General features: G+C 42.9%; 3 protein-coding genes across 3 annotated transcripts in view; 1 reads left to right on the top strand and 2 right to left on the bottom strand.

Annotated features, from left to right (window-relative positions):
• Positions 1-11,861, top strand: part of LOC116844727 (synapsin) — a gene marked incomplete at its 5' end in the record, with an annotated part of 53,634 nt that extends 41,773 nt beyond the window's left edge. The window contains 3 exons of the mRNA XM_032816651.1: positions 88-352; positions 428-680; positions 1,051-11,861. Coding sequence (XP_032672542.1) covers positions 88-352; positions 428-680; positions 1,051-1,235 — 703 coding nt within the window. The remainder of the gene's footprint in view (positions 1-87; positions 353-427; positions 681-1,050) is intronic.
• Positions 11,862-12,487: 626 nt separating this feature from the next.
• LOC116844725 (UPF0691 protein C9orf116) lies at positions 12,488-16,694 on the bottom strand. Its single transcript, XM_032816649.1, has 2 exons — positions 16,107-16,694; positions 12,488-13,003 (listed from the first exon to the last, which is right to left on the bottom strand). The coding sequence occupies exons 1-2, from the start codon at positions 16,246-16,248 to the stop codon at positions 12,792-12,794; spliced, it is 354 nt and encodes a 117-aa protein (XP_032672540.1). The 5' UTR covers positions 16,249-16,694; the 3' UTR covers positions 12,488-12,791.
• Positions 13,021-14,898, bottom strand: LOC116844723 (insulin-like growth factor-binding protein complex acid labile subunit). The gene has a single exon (XM_032816645.1). The coding sequence runs from the start codon at positions 14,690-14,692 to the stop codon at positions 13,580-13,582; it is 1,113 nt and encodes a 370-aa protein (XP_032672536.1). The 5' UTR covers positions 14,693-14,898; the 3' UTR covers positions 13,021-13,579.
• Positions 16,695-17,740: the final 1,046 nt, after the last annotated feature.

Raw genomic sequence — 17,740 nt, 5'->3', positions numbered from 1 at the left:
GCTATATTACTACCCGCGGCTTAGATACGTTGCTTTACATAATAGACGAGCTGAAATTGTAGCGACGCTCGCTGCGTTTGCCCGCAGGCGAAAAAGCATAAGCGGCAACTGGAAATCGAACACCGGCTCAGCTATGTTAGAGCAGCTTTCCGTGAGCGAGAGACACCGCACATGGGTAGACCACGTGGCGCAATTATTCGGAGGACTGGATATCTGTGCGATCGAATTGCTGGTGGGCAAGGATGGCCGAGAGCATATAATCGAGGTCAACGACAGCGCGCTCTCCTTGATGGGAGACTCGCAGGAAGAGGATCGACGTCACATCGCAGACCTGGTCACCGCGAAGATGCAGGTCCGTTGCTCGCGCTCGCGCTCGCAACCACGATCGACCCCTCATTACGCGCAAATGACAATTTACGATCTGCAGGTTTACTGTCGACCTGCGAGCGTGTTGACGAAGACCGCTTCGCGGGGCTCGATGTCAGGCTCCAGCCAGGCGACCAGTCCGGTGGAAGATCGAACTGCGCCTCCAACAGTACCCCCCCTCGGATCGCACGGAAGTATAGGCTCCATGGCGAGTATAGGAAGTCTGGGTTCCGTGGGTTCTGCCGCCACCGCGATACCAGGAGACGTCACCACTTCGGACAGTCATCATCAGTTACAGCGTCGCGACTCCCAAGGTTTGTACCCGTTCGCTCGCGATTACTCTCCGTAGATAACGCGATGGTAACGCATGGTTGCGCAAGCGTTCATTGCGCTTGTCCTTTCGGGAGATGAGACGAATGACAGTAGACAGTAGAACTTGATCCGCTTGATATTTTTAATGCAAGATTGAGTCTGAGATATTGAATTAATTAGCTTCGTCCTACGCTTCTAACGAGGAATGTCGTACATAGAGCTATAAAACAAGACTGTAAAATTAGAGCATATTTGTTTTGTTGGATTCCTGTGTTCTTCGAGTATCAGTGTGCTTGTTCCTCGTCAATTGTCGTTTCACACGTCTCAAGGAAGATTCCTCTCGCGTTCAAGATGCCTCTCGAATTCCCACAGCTTCACAATCGAGCACGGTGAGCTCGGTGAGCGCGCCTTCCGTCGGTCGGCGCTCTGAGGAACCGCCGACGTCCAGAGTGCCGTTCCACCGACAAGGCAGTCAGTCGCAAACTCAAGGCGAAGATTCCGAAGACACGATGAAGAACCTGCGAAAGACGTTCGCCGGTATCTTTGGCGACATGTAGACCACGGGACAAGGCCGACTGGGCGAGGGCGAGCACGGCGGACGCTCTCGCAGCGAAGTGACCAACGAAAACAAGTCGGCAAGAATAACACGAACTCACGAAATTCTTCGAAGATCGCTAAGCATGTTCCACGACTGAAAAGCTCGAGCTAACTCTCACTCGATGCGCCGATCGCGCGTCGGTAGGTTGACGCGGAGCATGTAGATATCTATATATTTGCAGATTAAAAAAACTCGCGAGACTGCACGCTGCGCGATATGTCAAATTATTTACAGTTCATATATATATACAATAATTAGAACCTTATTGGTTAATTCATTCGTTAAATCAATTCACTTTTGAACAATTGTTCAAAGCTAATCTGAGAGCTTCTCAGATTATAATCCGGAAGCGAATGAACCCTATAAATTTGACCGAGACTCGTGGATTGTCCGTAAGCCGGAAAGCTCTCGTTCGCTGTTCGATATTAGACGTCGATCGGGCTAGGAACGGGGAACAATTACGCCGTGCATCTTGCGGGGAGGAATTCGAAAACGAAGAATCTCGTGTTTAACGAGCTAACGCGCGATAGCGAAGTGTAGCGAGATAGGTCGTCTATATATTGGGGGAATCCTGATCGTGTGTATGTGTGTGTGTATACATTGGAGAGTAAGGTAGGTTCTATATAATCCGTATATATTGGCGAATAAAACAACAGTTGTTAGGCAGGCTCAGTCGGAAAAGGCGAAGTTACTTAATATCAGCTTGATGTCCGTTGAAGAATCGCTAAGCGCGATGATATATCCACTGAATTACTTGCGTACAGAAGCAGTGAAATACCGTCAGCGCGCATCTTCACCGTAAAAGCGTACAGTCGCATCCGTAGGCCCCTGGCATCTCCTCAACCGGTTTTACTTGGAGTACCCACTTTTAGGCTTAACGTTTTGGATCGTCGTGTGTCATATCGTCATTTAAGGGAAAATGCATTGCGAGATGGAAATTAAGGCAGGCAAATGGGCGTCTTTTGGCGATCTCGCAATGTTTGTAAAAATACTCATACGCCTACGTCATTCGAGCTGATCGAAGACGACGAAAAAAAGAGGAGATTCGGGCATTATTCTTGAACATTTGGCTAACCGACACTGCAAGCGGTCGTTTGGTTTTCATCGAGGACTACAGGTCGGAAGTACGAGTGTGTAGTTGTCTCTACTTTTAAGCGCACAAGTAGTATTTAAGGTAATAACACGGGGATGGGCGAGGTTTCAAATCGCGTCGCGATTAGGACATTCGCGCCTGCGAACTGTCGGTGCATCGTCGATGAGGAGACCGCGCGATTAATCATCCCGAATCCGATTAATTAATTCGCGATAATACAAATCTCTCTCTCTTTCTTTCTTTCTTTCTCTCTCTCGCGAGGACATTTCGCGCGTGGGTGTCCACGTGTGTCGATAGGAAATACGTCGCGCATCCCACGTGAATGGATAGAAAATTGGGCGAAAACTCGAGTAGTATCGTAGGAAATTAAGGAGCCACGCGAATTCGCGCTAGCGACGGGTCTTGGCGCGAGGAACAGAAGGAACATTGATCGATTGAGGACAATTCGCGAACGAGAATGCGCGTCGATACTCCGCCGTGCGAACGTGCAACGCGGAACACAGAATGATCCCGATCCATAGATCTGCAAATATATACATATACGCATATGTGCGAATTGAATGAATGTACCACCGGCGAAATGTACCAGCTGAGTGTAGCGCGAGAGCTACGTGAAGCGCAGCATGGAGGCAGACAATTTTCACGGAACGCGATTCGGGCTTAATTTAATGATAATGATAAGACTAACGCGAAAATGCGTCAGAACATCATCGTCCGTGGTCTCAGCTCTGAAAGAAGGAAACCATACGGAAAGAATTGACGTTGCAACGCCTCCCGATAAGTCTTATTTGAATTCTACGAACAGGATCCACACTCCGCTGACGCGAGCAATCGCTAAATGTGATAGGAGATGTGTTTAATATAATTCAGGAAAACACATCAATTGATACGTCATTGTCAGTTCAGCGAAGTACTAAAGCGGCGAATGTAAACCTAAGCAACCGACAAAGAGGAGAATAAAGTGCAAATTCGTTTGAAAGTATAATCTCTTGTTTAGAATTCTCGATGTGAATGACAAGTTTTGCATTATGCGGCTTCGTCGTGTCTCTCTTTTACAGTCCTCGAACTGTATAAGTAAATAAGTAATTGACAGTTTGATTTTCACGTGCCTTGACGCTGAAGTGTCCTTCGCATTCACGTCGATCGCGGTATCATAGGACGAGGTCGGGAAGAAAGGAACACAGCGAAGAGAAATAATTTTTCGCGAAGTTTCTCTATTCACGATATCGCTGATGAATTTCTGCGACGATTGGGACGAGGTGAGCGTGTATACACTTCGACCAGGCGTCGTGGACATACCGCGTGTGCGACCTATTATTTGTACTTTTTTATAAACCTTGATATCTCTCTCATTGCATCTGTATATTCGCCGACACGTTGTTTCTTCATTGAAATCTCTCATCGCGGCACGGAGATACGTGCGCACCGTCCAAAAGCTTACATCTATTATTGTAACATCCACGTGACCGAAGAGAATACTTTGCACGAATAGATGCTTGTGTGTGTGTGTATGTGTGTATATATATATATATATATATATATATATATATATAAACATATATATATATACACATTATAATTTCCGCGGCGATCACCGCGATCCTGAAGATTCTCGATTTTTGCAATACACTGACAGTAGACTGTCTTCCATGCGTTGCGAACGGGAGATATTCCCAGCGCCAGCATTCGCGTGAGTGAAACGAACGTCTTTAGGTTAATAACATGGGGATGAGCGAGGTTTTTAATCGCGTCGCGATTAGGACATTTGCGCCTGCTAACTGTCGGCGCATTGTCGATGAGGAGATCGCGTGATTAATCGTCCCGAATCCGATTACTTGATTCGCGGTAAGACAAATTTCTCTCTCTTTTTTTCTTTATCTCTCTCGCGAGGACGTCTCATGCGTGGATGTTCACGTGTGTTGATAAGAAATACGTCGCGCATCCCACGTGAATGGGTGGAAAATTGGGTGAAAACTCGAGTAGCATCGTAGGAAGTTAAGGAGCCTAGCTCCTTATTCGCGTTAGCGAAATCTTGGCGCGAGGAACGGGAGGAGCATCGATCCATTAAAGACAATTCGGGAACGAGAACGCGCGTTTGATACTCCGCCGTGACAACGTGGAACACAGAATGATTCCGATCCATAGATCTGCAAACATATACACATATGTGCGAATTGACTGAATGTATCATCGGCAAACGTACCTCACACCTCACACTTTTTCTCACTCCTAAGAGGAATTGGTATTTTCAGTTCGAGTGTGTTCGAGTTAGTGAGTGTGTTTCACGGTAATTACGATCGAAACGCGAACACAAAGACCGTGTTCGACGGTTGGCGCACAGGAAAACAAATCTCCGATTCCGTTTTCAGAGCTGACGCTACGGTACGCAGGAGAGCAATCAAACAAACATAATCACGTTACTGCGCGGAGGTCAATCGATCAGCACTAGATGCATAGACGCGGTTACAGGTGAAGAATATCTCAGGGGTGCGAGTCTAAAGCACTAGATAACATAGAAAATCTAGAAAGCGACAGTTGGGCCACGTGTCGCAGCCTAGTCAACTCATCGACTTGAATCGATAGAACGGATAGAGTTAGGATTCGCTTGCCCGAGGAGATCCTGGTGATTGTGATCCTCGGACTGATCCGTAGGAAAGCGAGCGTTGCGTGCACGCGCGCGTTTGCTCGGTCGCTTCCACGACTTAATTTTCATGCACATAATCGATCAATCTAATTTGACCTTCTCTCTTCCATCACCTTCATCCTTTCGTTATTCTTGGAAATAATTGCGAGTATAAATGTTTAAACATTTTTCTTACGACTTGCTAACTGTTACATCAGGCATTAATTATTATCGAGTCTATAAGAGAAGGACCACGCTTCTCTATATTTTAATTCGCAGTAATTTACTGCGCGACCGATTTTCTTGTTGCTTTATTACTCGCACAACATAACTTAGATATCACTTAACGTCTCGCTTTAATGTCGCGAAATGAAGTCGTCAGGTTTCATTCGCAACTGTCGTGAAGCGATCAAGCGATTGCGCGCGGACATGAACTGAACAGAAACAGCGTCGGGCATTTTGTTGCTTGGATCATAACTTATCGAAGCGTGATCCAGTGACATATTTAGTTACGGTGGCCGTGTGATGTCGTGAGCAGTAACCAGTATTTTTCATTTTGTTTCAAAGGTACCGATTGCACCATTGCTCGAGTAATAATGCACCAGCAATATCCGTAGATTAGCACGGTAACCATATCGCGTCTTCAATTTCCTAGAATACTTCGTGTTGCTGTGTACACATGACTGTATACATGACTGTACATTAAAGTAATTCATTACCGTTTTTCCTTGCCGTACGCGTGTCAAGTCGGTCTCAGCGATATCGCATCATGTATAATATGCGCGCACGGCACTCCACACTGAGAAAAATTTACTAAATTAAAAAAAATGTTTGTTTGGATACGACTGTGAACATATTTGTTTAAATTAAATAATTATTTTCTAAAATTAAAAAAAGAAATTTAAAACTTCTTTATTTAATTTTAGAAAATAATGCTTAATTTAAACAAATATGTTTACAGTCGTACCTAAACAAACGTTTTCTGAAATTTAGTAAATTTTTTGCTCAGTGCACGTTAATTAGCATTAACGATCGTGTTAATAATAATTCACCGTGATGTTAGTTTTATTGATTCCCAGGCCGTTCCCTATATCGGTCCTTAGTGTTCGTTCTTCTCATTGTTATCGCAAAAAAACACGGGTATCTCGGAAGTATCGCTATCGCATCGTAAGCTCTTAGACAGGATGAAGTAATTTCTCTTCGCTCAACCCGCGAAGAAAGAAAAAGAAGAAAAAAGGAGAATTTTTACAGAGAATTCTGTTTGAGATGACGTTCGAAGGTCGTCCGAAGACTTATCGATGCGCAATTCCTAGCTGTAAATTAATGATCTCCATGATATCGATCGTAGCACATGTACCGAGATGCAGTTTACGAACGACTGGCAGCGTTGAGTCGCGTTCCCTCCCGACATAATGCTGACGCGAGGGAACGCGAGCTTACCGACAAACCGTAAGTCTCTCCGCGACCTCGGAGAGGTCCTCCGAGTATCGCGAGAGGATCGTGCAATAAGTTATGATTCGCGCGTGTTTTATGCCTCTAGATTATATATAGCGCTCTTATATATATGTATACATTATATATATATATATATATATATATATATATATATATATATATATATATAGTTTACGTACACACACACATATATATATATATATATACACATATACCCTTCACTGTGCTTTTTGAGCATACGTCACTGTACATCGAGGTGAAATCTCTTACGTACATATCATCTTGGCGGTACGACCGCTGAGCTACAGTGCCTCTTTTCCTTTCCTTTCGTTTGCTTCGTTTCGCAGCAGTGGCGAGAGGAGCGTTCAAGGGATCCTCTAGTATTTTGTCCCTTCTTCCTTCTACTGAATATGAAATGTATAGAATAGATAAATATATATATACACACATGTCATTATATACATGTCATTGTAGATTGCGACATGCACAGTGTCTTAAGACTAGAGAACATTGCCGCGGATTATAGATGACAGGCAAATCGTCTAATTGCTATTCATGTGATATTGATTAATCACAGAGAATTAGTCGTGAGATCGCTTAGCTAACGCTCCTGAGAACGGTTCACGATAGCTAAGGGCATGCTATCGGCTCGCATAAGCCTCCGCGTCGCTGCTGCGGAATTAACGATAAACGATCGTACTGTTTGGACTGTGCTGAAAACGCAGCAAAGCTTGAGAAAGAGGACGAGCAGACGTCGCTTGCGTTGCTGTTTTGCATTCTGTTCGAAGCTGTGTTTCCTTTCACAAACGCGCCCGGTCAAACGTTAACAGCGTTTCTCGATTGAACGAAACACCAAACACCTTTTTAACTTAAGCGTGATCTACAACGAAAGTGCGCGAGAAGAGAAGATAAAAGGGGAGGAGAGCGCTTCTCCGGCGGTTTGCTTTAGTTTCGCGTTCGACAGCTGTGGCAGGCCAATAGGATAGAGTACGCATCATCGATTTAGCCCCGATTACACGACGCGGCTCGCCTCTCGATAATACTCAGTATGTGTCTCTGTGTAACGAACTTAATGTTAAAACTCGAACGGTAACTCGAGTCATGTAAGTAAAAGTAAGGATCAAAAGTAAGGATAATAGTAGTAGGCGTGTGGGCGCGACGAGTACTTATACGTCGCGACTCAGTACCGTGCGTTACCTCCTTGATTTCAATGCGTGCTAGCCACATGTATGATCCCATGATACACCATGATATCCCCACAACACACGCACACATACGGGCACACATACACGCTTACCCACACACGGGTGAGCACATACAATGCGCTGCACACTCTCATTACATGCACTACGATTAAACAAATACAAACGATTAAACCGTGTATCATAACGTTAAATAAGGAATATTACTGTACGGTATAGTGTTGATGTTATTTAAGCCGTCGTCATTAACGTCAGCCTATAGTGCCGAGAAATGGAGAACAGTGAGGATAATTAGCGCGTTAAGATTTCAAGAGGACACAGGTCTAAATCTCATTCATATAGATTCGTTAGGAATTCTAAGAGTTAAGGCAAACGGCAGGAGTACGTCGGGTTACGCGAGAGTGACTCGACTATATAATCGGCTATATAAGTATCTTTTATATAAGGATCTCGAATATGTAAAAGTGACAGTTGTATGTTTTCCTTATAGTGTATGCAAGTATCGGATATACAAGTATTGATTATACGTGTCGAGATTACACACAGATATCGGATATATATATATATATATATATATATATATATATATATATATATATATATATATATATAAGTATCGGTTATACGTGTCGATTATATGCAAGTATCGATTATATACAGCACGTATGTAACTGGAACGGATTAGTAGATTAGAGGACGAACGTCGGGGCGGGTGGGCGGCCGTGATTGTCGCGTTTCCTCGAGCGGAATGATCCGTCTCTTACCGAACACGAGCGCGTTCGTTGATCGTGTTCTCATAGAAGGAGAGAAAGAGAGGAGTGGAGAGAAAGAGAGAAAATCGAGACGCGACGCTTTGATGCCCACGAGCGGACCACCCACGCGGGAGAAAGGGTTGAATCGAGGTCTCGCGATCGACTCGTCGACCGCCACGTGCTCGGAAACCACCGCGACTCCCGTCTCGGCTGACATTCACGCGGCGGTCGACGTTTCGGCGAGCCTCGTATCGAGGTTGAATACCAGCGCTGATGACTCCTGACAATACACCGTGTGTTGGAGATTGCGTGCGATTCAACCGTCGCGAAAGAAGAAAAGCAGAAAAAGAATTACGCCAGAGTCGTAATGGACGATGACGACACAGGGAGACGATTCGTTGTGGTTCTCGTGTGGTGGGATGGAAAATAAAAGGATTGCAAGGTGGATCAGTTCAGAGATGGCCCGGATATAAATGACGGCCTCTTTGAAAACTCTGCTCTGATTGCGAAAATTCGATACACTCGACGATTTCCATCATTACGCTACGCTTCGCTGCATCTTGCATACTTCCCACCACGACATCGTCGCGGATCAGGCGTAATAATGCCGAAGATCGATCGCGTGGTCAAGCTGAAATTGAGAAGTGAACATCTTTACACAGTATTACAGATCATAGTCGGAAGATCGTAGGAAACTTGTCGTTATCCACAAAGATATACGCAAAGATGTACGAAAAAAATTTATGTACAATGAGAAGATATTATTTATGAGTATTACTTATATATACGATCCCTATGAGACGTGAAACGAAAAATAAAAGAGATTTTGAGGATGACTACGCGATCGGTCTTCTTCAAGAGCGAGATCGACTGAATGCGAATCAATAAAGAATCCCGTCGGAGAACACGCGAGAATAACACGATGACGCCCGCCCCCGCACATCTCTTTTTAACGATAAACTCTTAACGGTACTTAAGGTCGTAAGCGTACTTATAGTGGTCATTGAGAGGACAACGAATCAACAGAATGAGTCACAAGTGGTGGAAAGCGAACGAAAAAAAAAGAAAGCGAGCAGAGACGATAATGGCTGCGTTGCGACACTCATTGCCAATATGGAAATCTATGGTTCATGTCACATAGACTACAGATTCTCGATACTGACAGTGGGATATCGGAACACTCAGCCTATGTAGAGTAGTGCGTTGCACGCGCGTAAACATTAGCGCGCGCCCAGTTATCACTTAGTGCGAGTAAAGAGAGGATTAAGTCACACACATAAAATGCGAGTTCTATCTGTCATCGTTAATTACTAAGGACTATCAGAGGTCGGAGAGGAGACGTATATTGGTTACACGTACTGGATATATAAGTATTGGTTATACGTGTCGATTATATACGGATATATAAAGGTACCCGTCACATGTAACGATTATACAAACATCGGATATATAAAAGTACTGGTTATATGTATCGAAAAGTATGCAAGCTATATAAGCATCGGATATATAAGTATCGGTTACATGTATTGGTTATATAATATGAAACTATAAATTCATAGCCTTTAGCGGGTTACGCGGGGAAGTGTAGTACAATATTAACGAGAACGTGTATAAAAATATATGAGAAGAGATTAAAAAATAATATATATATAAAATATATATAAAATATATAAAGAAAAAATTATATATAAATACGTATATGAAACGAAAATACGCAAATATGTTAGTATTCCTATTATATACTGCGTTAATCGTGTTGGGTGCACGTCGGGATGCTCGTTGTGATCGAGCCGAGTCGAATAACAGACGACGGCCTAGGAAGTTTCGCTTCTAAACATCTCATAAGTGCGGTAGCTCGCGGAGGAACAGTAACGAGGATGTAATTTTCGTGGGTCTCGTTTGCGACGTCCCGACAAAGATACGATCGATTTTCAAGAGCCGCTTCCGTCTTCGGCGAGCAGAACAGCGAGAAGCGCGATCGGCAGCGAGCATCGCGACGTACGCTCATAGATTGTCATTATCGCAGCATCATCATGGTTGCAGGATATGGATGTAGATGGTAGATCACTTACGAGGCGAGATAATAAGGTCGAAGCATGCTGTTTTCTGCCTGAACTAAACGTGTGTAAACGGCACGTATGAACGACAGCCGAGACATCCGACAAATAACGAATCGCTCGTGGAGCAGTCGGATAAGATTGTGAGACTTTACTTTCGAATTTTGAGGCATTGGATTACTTTATGAGGCTCTTTTGTAGCTGTCGTGTTTGCGGTTTTTTCGTGAGAATTTTGTCCCAATTTTCATTCTGTCTCTTTCAAGATTATTAAAGAAAATTTTTTTCAAAATCGGCATTGTCGAATGTAAGTGTCGATTAGGATACTTCTCGATTCTATATCACGGACAGGCACCGTGAGACGATGAGTTTTCTTAATTTTTAATTGTCACGCGTAACGTCTTTTCGAAAACAACGAGTTAACGATATAAGTATGAACGCGCGAAGGCCGTCGCGCAATTTGTTTTGTTCTTCGCTTTGTATCTTTTCGTTTTCTATTCGGTCATGGTCAATCGATAAGCGATAACGTTTTTCTGAGTCACTTAATTAACGTTTAACTGCATTTCGACGTGGCTCGTGATCTAACTGAAACCACACCAAAATCAATAGAGCGGTATTCAATTCGGACGCGCCCGTCGCGTACGAGTTTACTAGCAAGTGGAAAAAAGAAAGGAAGGACAAAAAACAAATGTATCAACCATTACTCTCAGCCCTCTCATTACTGTTGCCATAATAGATTATAAAACATTTCCAATGTTTCCTAGTCATTATGGTTGTTACGATAAATCTCCTACACATAAATGTGTTAAAACCATAGAGATCGCGACTATGAATGTCCATTGTGTTATGTATACACATAAATATATATATACATATATTATATATAATATACGTTACGTTGCCACACACATTGGAGTTACCACTGCGACTGTATTACCGCATTAATGTGAAATATAAGCAATTGACGCAAGTGTCGAGGTGTATTATCCTGCGATGTGTTAATAAATATCGATGTGTAATCGTCACGGCACTGTGTACGCGCAATGACTCGTTTTTCTTTCTTCTTTTCATTTGACGATTAAACGACCGTAATACGTGTAGTATGTGCGAGTCGTATCGATAGAGGAGGAATAAGAAAAAATACCAAAATGCTATTAACCTTCAACAATAATAATAATAAGAAGAAGAAGAAGAAAAATAAGAAGAATAATCACGCCATTACAACATAATGGTAATGTGAAGACGTAAGCGACGAATGGTAGATAAGAGGAGGCGCCGTGTACTTTGAAGGCGCCCCGATGTAGAACCTGTTATTAAAATACATAATAATACATTATTATGTTTAATGCGATACGTAAACTGAACTATAATAATAAAAAAAAACACGTATAAGCATAAAATCACAAGCTCATTGTTGTTTCTCTCGACGACCTGCACCCTCCCGCTCTCGCTGCAACATCTTGTAACCAGGGTTGCGAGCAATTAATCACTTTCTTGATCAATTATCGTGTTTAATTTATGTTATGACCCAATTCAATTAGGGGTCGTTTAATTGACAATGGATCTCGACAAATTCGATTAATCTGATGACGATTTCGACAAATTCAATTAACAATTCAAAAAATTTAATTAATGATTGTTTAATTGATTGATATGAGCAAATTCAATCGATTCGATCGAAGAGAATTTAATTGCCCCAGGTTAGAATTGCTGATGAATGTGAAGCGCGAAGTAGAATCCACGTTGAAGGGCGCACTGGTCATATCAATCGTCGCTACACAATCTTCAGTTGAATTGATTAAATTTGCTCATTTCAAGCGTCAATTAAACGGCTTTTAATTACATTTGTCAAGTTTAGTTATTAATTGAACAGTTATTAATTCTTTAATTTCCTTTGCTCGTATCGATCGTCAATTGAACGATGTTTAATTGAATTTATTGAAATCAATTATCAATTAAATATTCTTCGATTGATTTTGCTCAAATCAATCGTCAATTAGTTGAATTGGAATATATTTATCCAAGTCAATTATTAAGTTGAGAGAAAGCTTTACTTGATATATTTTTACAATCTTGTTTTGACACTGTCATGACACACGAAATAGTTTGGGTAATTCGGGCATTTAATCAATCGCGAAGAAAAATAGGAAGAGCTCAACTTGCATTTTCCCATTTTTATTCAGAATGATCTGTGCTACAGATATAAACTAATAAAACTTCTATAGAGATCCAGAAGCGCACGCTTAACGACGACGTCATCCGATGTACTGGGATCGATCGCGTGTTGTATCAATTCGTTATCATCCCGAAGCGTGTTACAATGTGCGACGTGGAGATTAGAACAATGACTTGTCAAGTTCCGTGTTGAGGGAACAATTTCTGGGCATTCCTGCGCGACCATATTCGGCACTGAAAGAAGTGCTTCGCGGATAAAAAGTCGTGGGCACTGTATGAATTGTCGGTGTGTACCAGCCGTAATCCATGGAGGTTTTCCAGTAGCAGGGGTGAGGAGAAGGACCGCTCTCCTGACCATAACCCTTAAACAATCCTGCGGAAAGCATAAACGATCAATGAGGGTAATTAATATATGCCAGAACGACACAGTGTCCTATGATATTCATCCACGTGGCTTTTACACGAAATGAGATCAAATCCTACTTTTGAAAACGCTCCCTTGCGAACGATGACAAAAAGTTACAATTGCGTTTGCATACATTTGGCTTTCCGCTAAATTGCCGCGAATTCCCCCAAAACTCGACGTTATTATTTTCGCTTTATGACATCTAATGTACGTAACATCAAAGCGAGTATGCTAATTTCTGTTAGGTACATATAACGCTCATGCGATTTTCTTTCCAAAGAGCTTCTCGTTAAAAAGTTTGTGGTAAATCTCTCAGAAAACATATCGAAAAGTTTACGGTAAATTTGTCATGAGTATCTGACGATTAGTCCATTTCATGCTCGTTATGTTAAATCGTCCCAAGTGCAACTGCCGTGGAGATATATCCGGCGGTAATTTTTTCTCTCCGCAAACATATCGTCACTAAGACTATTTCTCACACGTTGTGCATACGGAAACGCCTCGTTTATGAGCTCTAGCTCCTTTAGTTTCGATTACTCGTGTCTACGAATCGATTTCCGCACAGTTGTACGGCAACTGATACGCCACATTACTACACTGATATCGTCCGTGGAGCCTCGTAAAATCACTCGCCAACGAGCCGTCTATCTTAAATCCGGGAAGCACCGTCACGTTCCTCATCCTCGCGAACGCCGCCATATCTACGTGGCGGAGCTCGTTGTTGTTCAGGAACAGGAACAGCAGATTGTCCAGGCCGAGAAAGACGTCGGACTCGAGCGTGGTCAACTGATTGCCGTTGAGCCAAAGCGAGTTCAGGCACCTCATGTGCCGAAAGACACCGGCAGGTATCGTCCTCAATCGGTTCCTGCCCAGGTCGAGCTCGTTTATCTCGCTGAGACCGCGAAACATGTCCGGGTGCAGAGACGAGATCCTGTTGCGCGACAGATAGAGGAGGTCTATGTGTGGCAAGCCGTTAAACGCGCCGATCGGTATCTCCGCGATGTCGTTCGAGTCCAGGACCAATGTCTCCAGCTGCCTGAGCCCCTTGAACACGTTTCTCCTGAGCTCGAGCCGGTTGTTGGTGATGTAGAGCTCGCGCAGTTCCGCGAGGCCCTTCCACACGCCGGGCCGCAGGACCGAGATGTTGTTGTGATCCAACAGCAAGGTCTCCAGGTTGCTCAGTCTCACGAACGCACCCTCCTCGACGTCGGCGATCGTGTTGTTCCGCAGGTCCAAGTACGTGAGCTGATCGAGCCCGCCGAAGTAGTGCCGGCCGATGCACGACAACCGATTATCGCGGACATAGAGCGCGGACGAGTTGGTGACCTCGGCGAAGGCGTTCCTCACGATGTCAACGATCCCGAGGTTCTCCAGATGTAGCTCAATGTCCTCAATCGTCTGGACGGCGTTGACGTCCTCGAAGGCGACGCCGTGGAGCGCGTCGCCATTCGCCAAACAGACGTAAAGGTGGTTATAAACCTGACAGTCGGCGTCCTCCGCGCTAACGTCTGCGACGTCGGCCGATAAGAGGAGATAAATGAGGAGCAGGAAGCACATAGTGCGGCTCACGGAGGCTGGATGTGCACTGACCTCGAGCGCGACGGGGGTTTCTTCAGCGAGCACTCGCGCCATGGCTGGCCGTTTACGAGATATCATTATGCGAATATATCAGCGGTGCGAATATATCAGTCGTTGTGCGAGACGTAACTCCTCTCTCTGCGTCTTATCTTGGACTTAATAATTAATTTATAAGCTATCGCGCGTGCACGACGGCGAGTACACTTATCTCCCAATAATTCCGTTTTGTAACGTATCAGTTGACTATGCGGAAATTATTTGCAATTAAATAACCTCCAACTACGGCGATAACCGGAGCGGAATTCAATTAAATAGAATTAAAAAAGATTAGCGTTCATTACGCGCAAATAAGTGTTATCGATGCATGCAATGCAAAATTCTCTTAATCCTCTTAGCGTTCTCTGCTTAATTATAGACGCTAACATGATATTGAAACAATAATATGAGGCGATTACATAGAAGAGAAAAAAAATTAAAAAATAGATCTCGTACAGCGAGCGCTCTTAGAATTTTCGTCATGCCGATATGTATTTAATAATACTCGCGCAGAAATCGCACGTCTTCTGCATTCCCCACAACAAACAACCGATATTGTGGCCGCATACCGGAAAACTACGATGAATTATCGTTGACGAATAACAAAACCGTATCGCACTTTACAGCGCGCGACGATAAAAGATTCAGGCGCCGTTCGGCCCATACATGTTAACATTGTGCACGCTCTCGCGACGAGTTACTTGCAAGGGATGCATTGGGAACCGCGTAAAAACTCCCACGAGACAGATAAGATTCGACGGGTGCAGTGATCGACTGTACCAGCGTATTAATAGCCGCGAACGTTATCGCGCCGGCTACTCGCGACTTCTGGACTAGCATCTAAAGCGAAACGACGTATTCTTGTGCGGGAGAGAAGCCCTCGTACCTGCAATAACTAATGCGCTCGCTGGCGCGTTGAAGGGATTATTCTCCGTGCCGTTTCTATTTATGTACTGATGATGATAATACGTGTATACATTTACGTTTTCGCATTAATATCAAGTAACATATTTAGAAATAATCTTGTTCGTAACATTTATGCAACTTTTTTATCATTTTATTTTTTTACATTTGTCACAGTGACGTGGAAAGCTTAAAAAAATACACGGACATGACGCGTCTAAACAAAGAGCGTGGGAAAAAGGTTAGATTTTCATGCGACACAGTGCAGTTTGAAAAAAAGAAGAAAAAAAGAAGAGGAAAAAATGCTCTACAAGCAGCAGCTCGTTGTATTATGTAGTTGTCTGCGTAATATTGAGTTCAAAAGCGGTAACGTGTACGTTGTTTCGAATCGCGCCCAGCAACGCGAGAGAAAAACAAGATCCACTCGTTTCCATGCGCATACAGTCGCGCGTTTTCCAATTATCCCGTACAGCGCGCTTTGCCAAGACTTAATGCGAAGTAAAATCATGTCGGAAATGTTAATGCAGCGTTACTCTTTGCAAGGGAGACTTACTCGGGTACATGAATCTAGACGGAAGATTGTGGGTGCGATAAACGTCGTCGGTGCGTGGACCGAGCGCGGATAGTTTCTCGTCACGACAATCCCGTAGTTTTCCGTCATTGCAGCAGCATGGTGCGTCGTCGATCATCCTCATCGCTGTCACTTGGACCCGGCGCTATATGATATTTTAAATTTTGCCAACTAATCCTCAATAATTACTAGCCTACCGAAAATATACGTTTAAACACACTCGCACAGAAGTCAGCCATGGCTACAGTTCGGTTGCTGTAGAAACGATAGGAGCTCTTGTGCGTGATCGATTAAACAAAAATACAAGCGTAGCCCACACTGTCTCGCGCGCAGGTTAATGTAAAATAAATAAATGACAGCTTTTTAGACGCGACAACATTTTATATTTTCGAAAAAAATCGTTGAAACGAAAATACGAGCGTAGCTCGTGTTATTGCAGCTTGATATGAAATAAATAATTTACGTGCAATTTGTTAAACAGTACAATTTTATACACGGAGAGAATATTATAATTTCTTTTTTCTTTCATATAAATTCTTTTCAATTTTACTGTACTTTTAGTCTAGCAATAGACTGTCAGTATAGTCTAAGGAGCATAATAAATTTCGCTAAAAACAGTATAGTCTAAGGAACAGTAAATTCCGCTAAAAACAGCAGATTTTGTTAGAATCGTAACAAATATTTTAATTACATTAATTACTTAATATTTCAATTATAGTCACATAATTTAATTTATGAAATCCTATATAATAATTTTTACTATAAAATTCTTTCGCCGTGTATCTATGACAAAAATGACGATAGAAAGCAGTATATTTAATCGTTGATATAACGACTTGGTTTTTGGATGCATTATAGAGCGAAGTTCTCTTCTTGCATGTCGCAGCGAACGTTTTCTCATTCGCGGCAAAGTCTCAAGTATGGAAATTGAAATTTATGCATGTACTGCTGTTGAGATACGGGCCCCCCTCTAACAGTTTTCAGATTAGGGTCAATAGACTTACCGGGCGAGTGACTATAACACGACCTGGTCACTATTTTGCATTCGAGCAGAGTTTATACTACATACTGCGCCAGTGGTATTATCGCGCGCAGCGATAATAGAAACGTTCTTCCCGACCACCTGGAGGACAGCCACGGTGAAATGCGGCGAACTGTCGTTGAGCCAAGACCGGGTGATAGCGTGTGAATAATTTATTCTCTCCTTTAGGACATATCCTTTGTTTATCAGTTGGAAAGTCGACGGAAACACGTACTATACCTTGCGTTTATTCACTAAAAATATTTGTTATATTCGTTAAGATTCATAATCGAGCTCAGGTGTCCACCTAAAATTAATTTCAATGCTAATTAACGTAGCACATCGAAGTCTTCATTATGCACAAAGCGAGGATTAAGTACGATAGAAAATTCTATCGTTCGTCAAAGCAAAGAGTACATGGCTTGAGTAATCTAATAACGACCGTGTTAGAAATTTTACTTCCACTTTTATTTTAAATCAAGAGATACGAGTAAAAGTTATATTTTTTAAGCAAATATTTTTCATACGTTTCCTAATGTGTGTTCAGTTGCTAAGACGCAACTATATTTTCTGCACGCAAGTAAACATGCAAACA

This window comes from Odontomachus brunneus, unplaced genomic scaffold, assembly GCF_010583005.1.
Source record: "Odontomachus brunneus isolate Ranch 3 - 2012 unplaced genomic scaffold, Obru_v1 Obru_scaffold_045, whole genome shotgun sequence".
Lineage (NCBI taxonomy): Eukaryota > Metazoa > Arthropoda > Insecta > Hymenoptera > Formicidae > Odontomachus > Odontomachus brunneus.
The sequence above is the reverse complement of the archived record's forward strand: the minus strand, read 5'-3'. Positions and strand labels throughout refer to the sequence as shown.

Excerpts from the sequence above, each read along its gene's own strand:
- LOC116844725 (XM_032816649.1), bottom strand. The coding sequence starts at position 16,248 with ATGAGGATGATCGACGACGCACCATGCTGCTGCAATGACGGAAAACTA. Across the intron at positions 13,004-16,106 it reads GTCTAGATTCATGTACCCGA|GATTGTTTAAGGGTTATGGT; the intron begins GTAAGTCTCCCT and ends TGCTTTCCGCAG.
- LOC116844723 (XM_032816645.1), bottom strand. The coding sequence starts at position 14,692 with ATGATATCTCGTAAACGGCCAGCCATGGCGCGAGTGCTCGCTGAAGAA.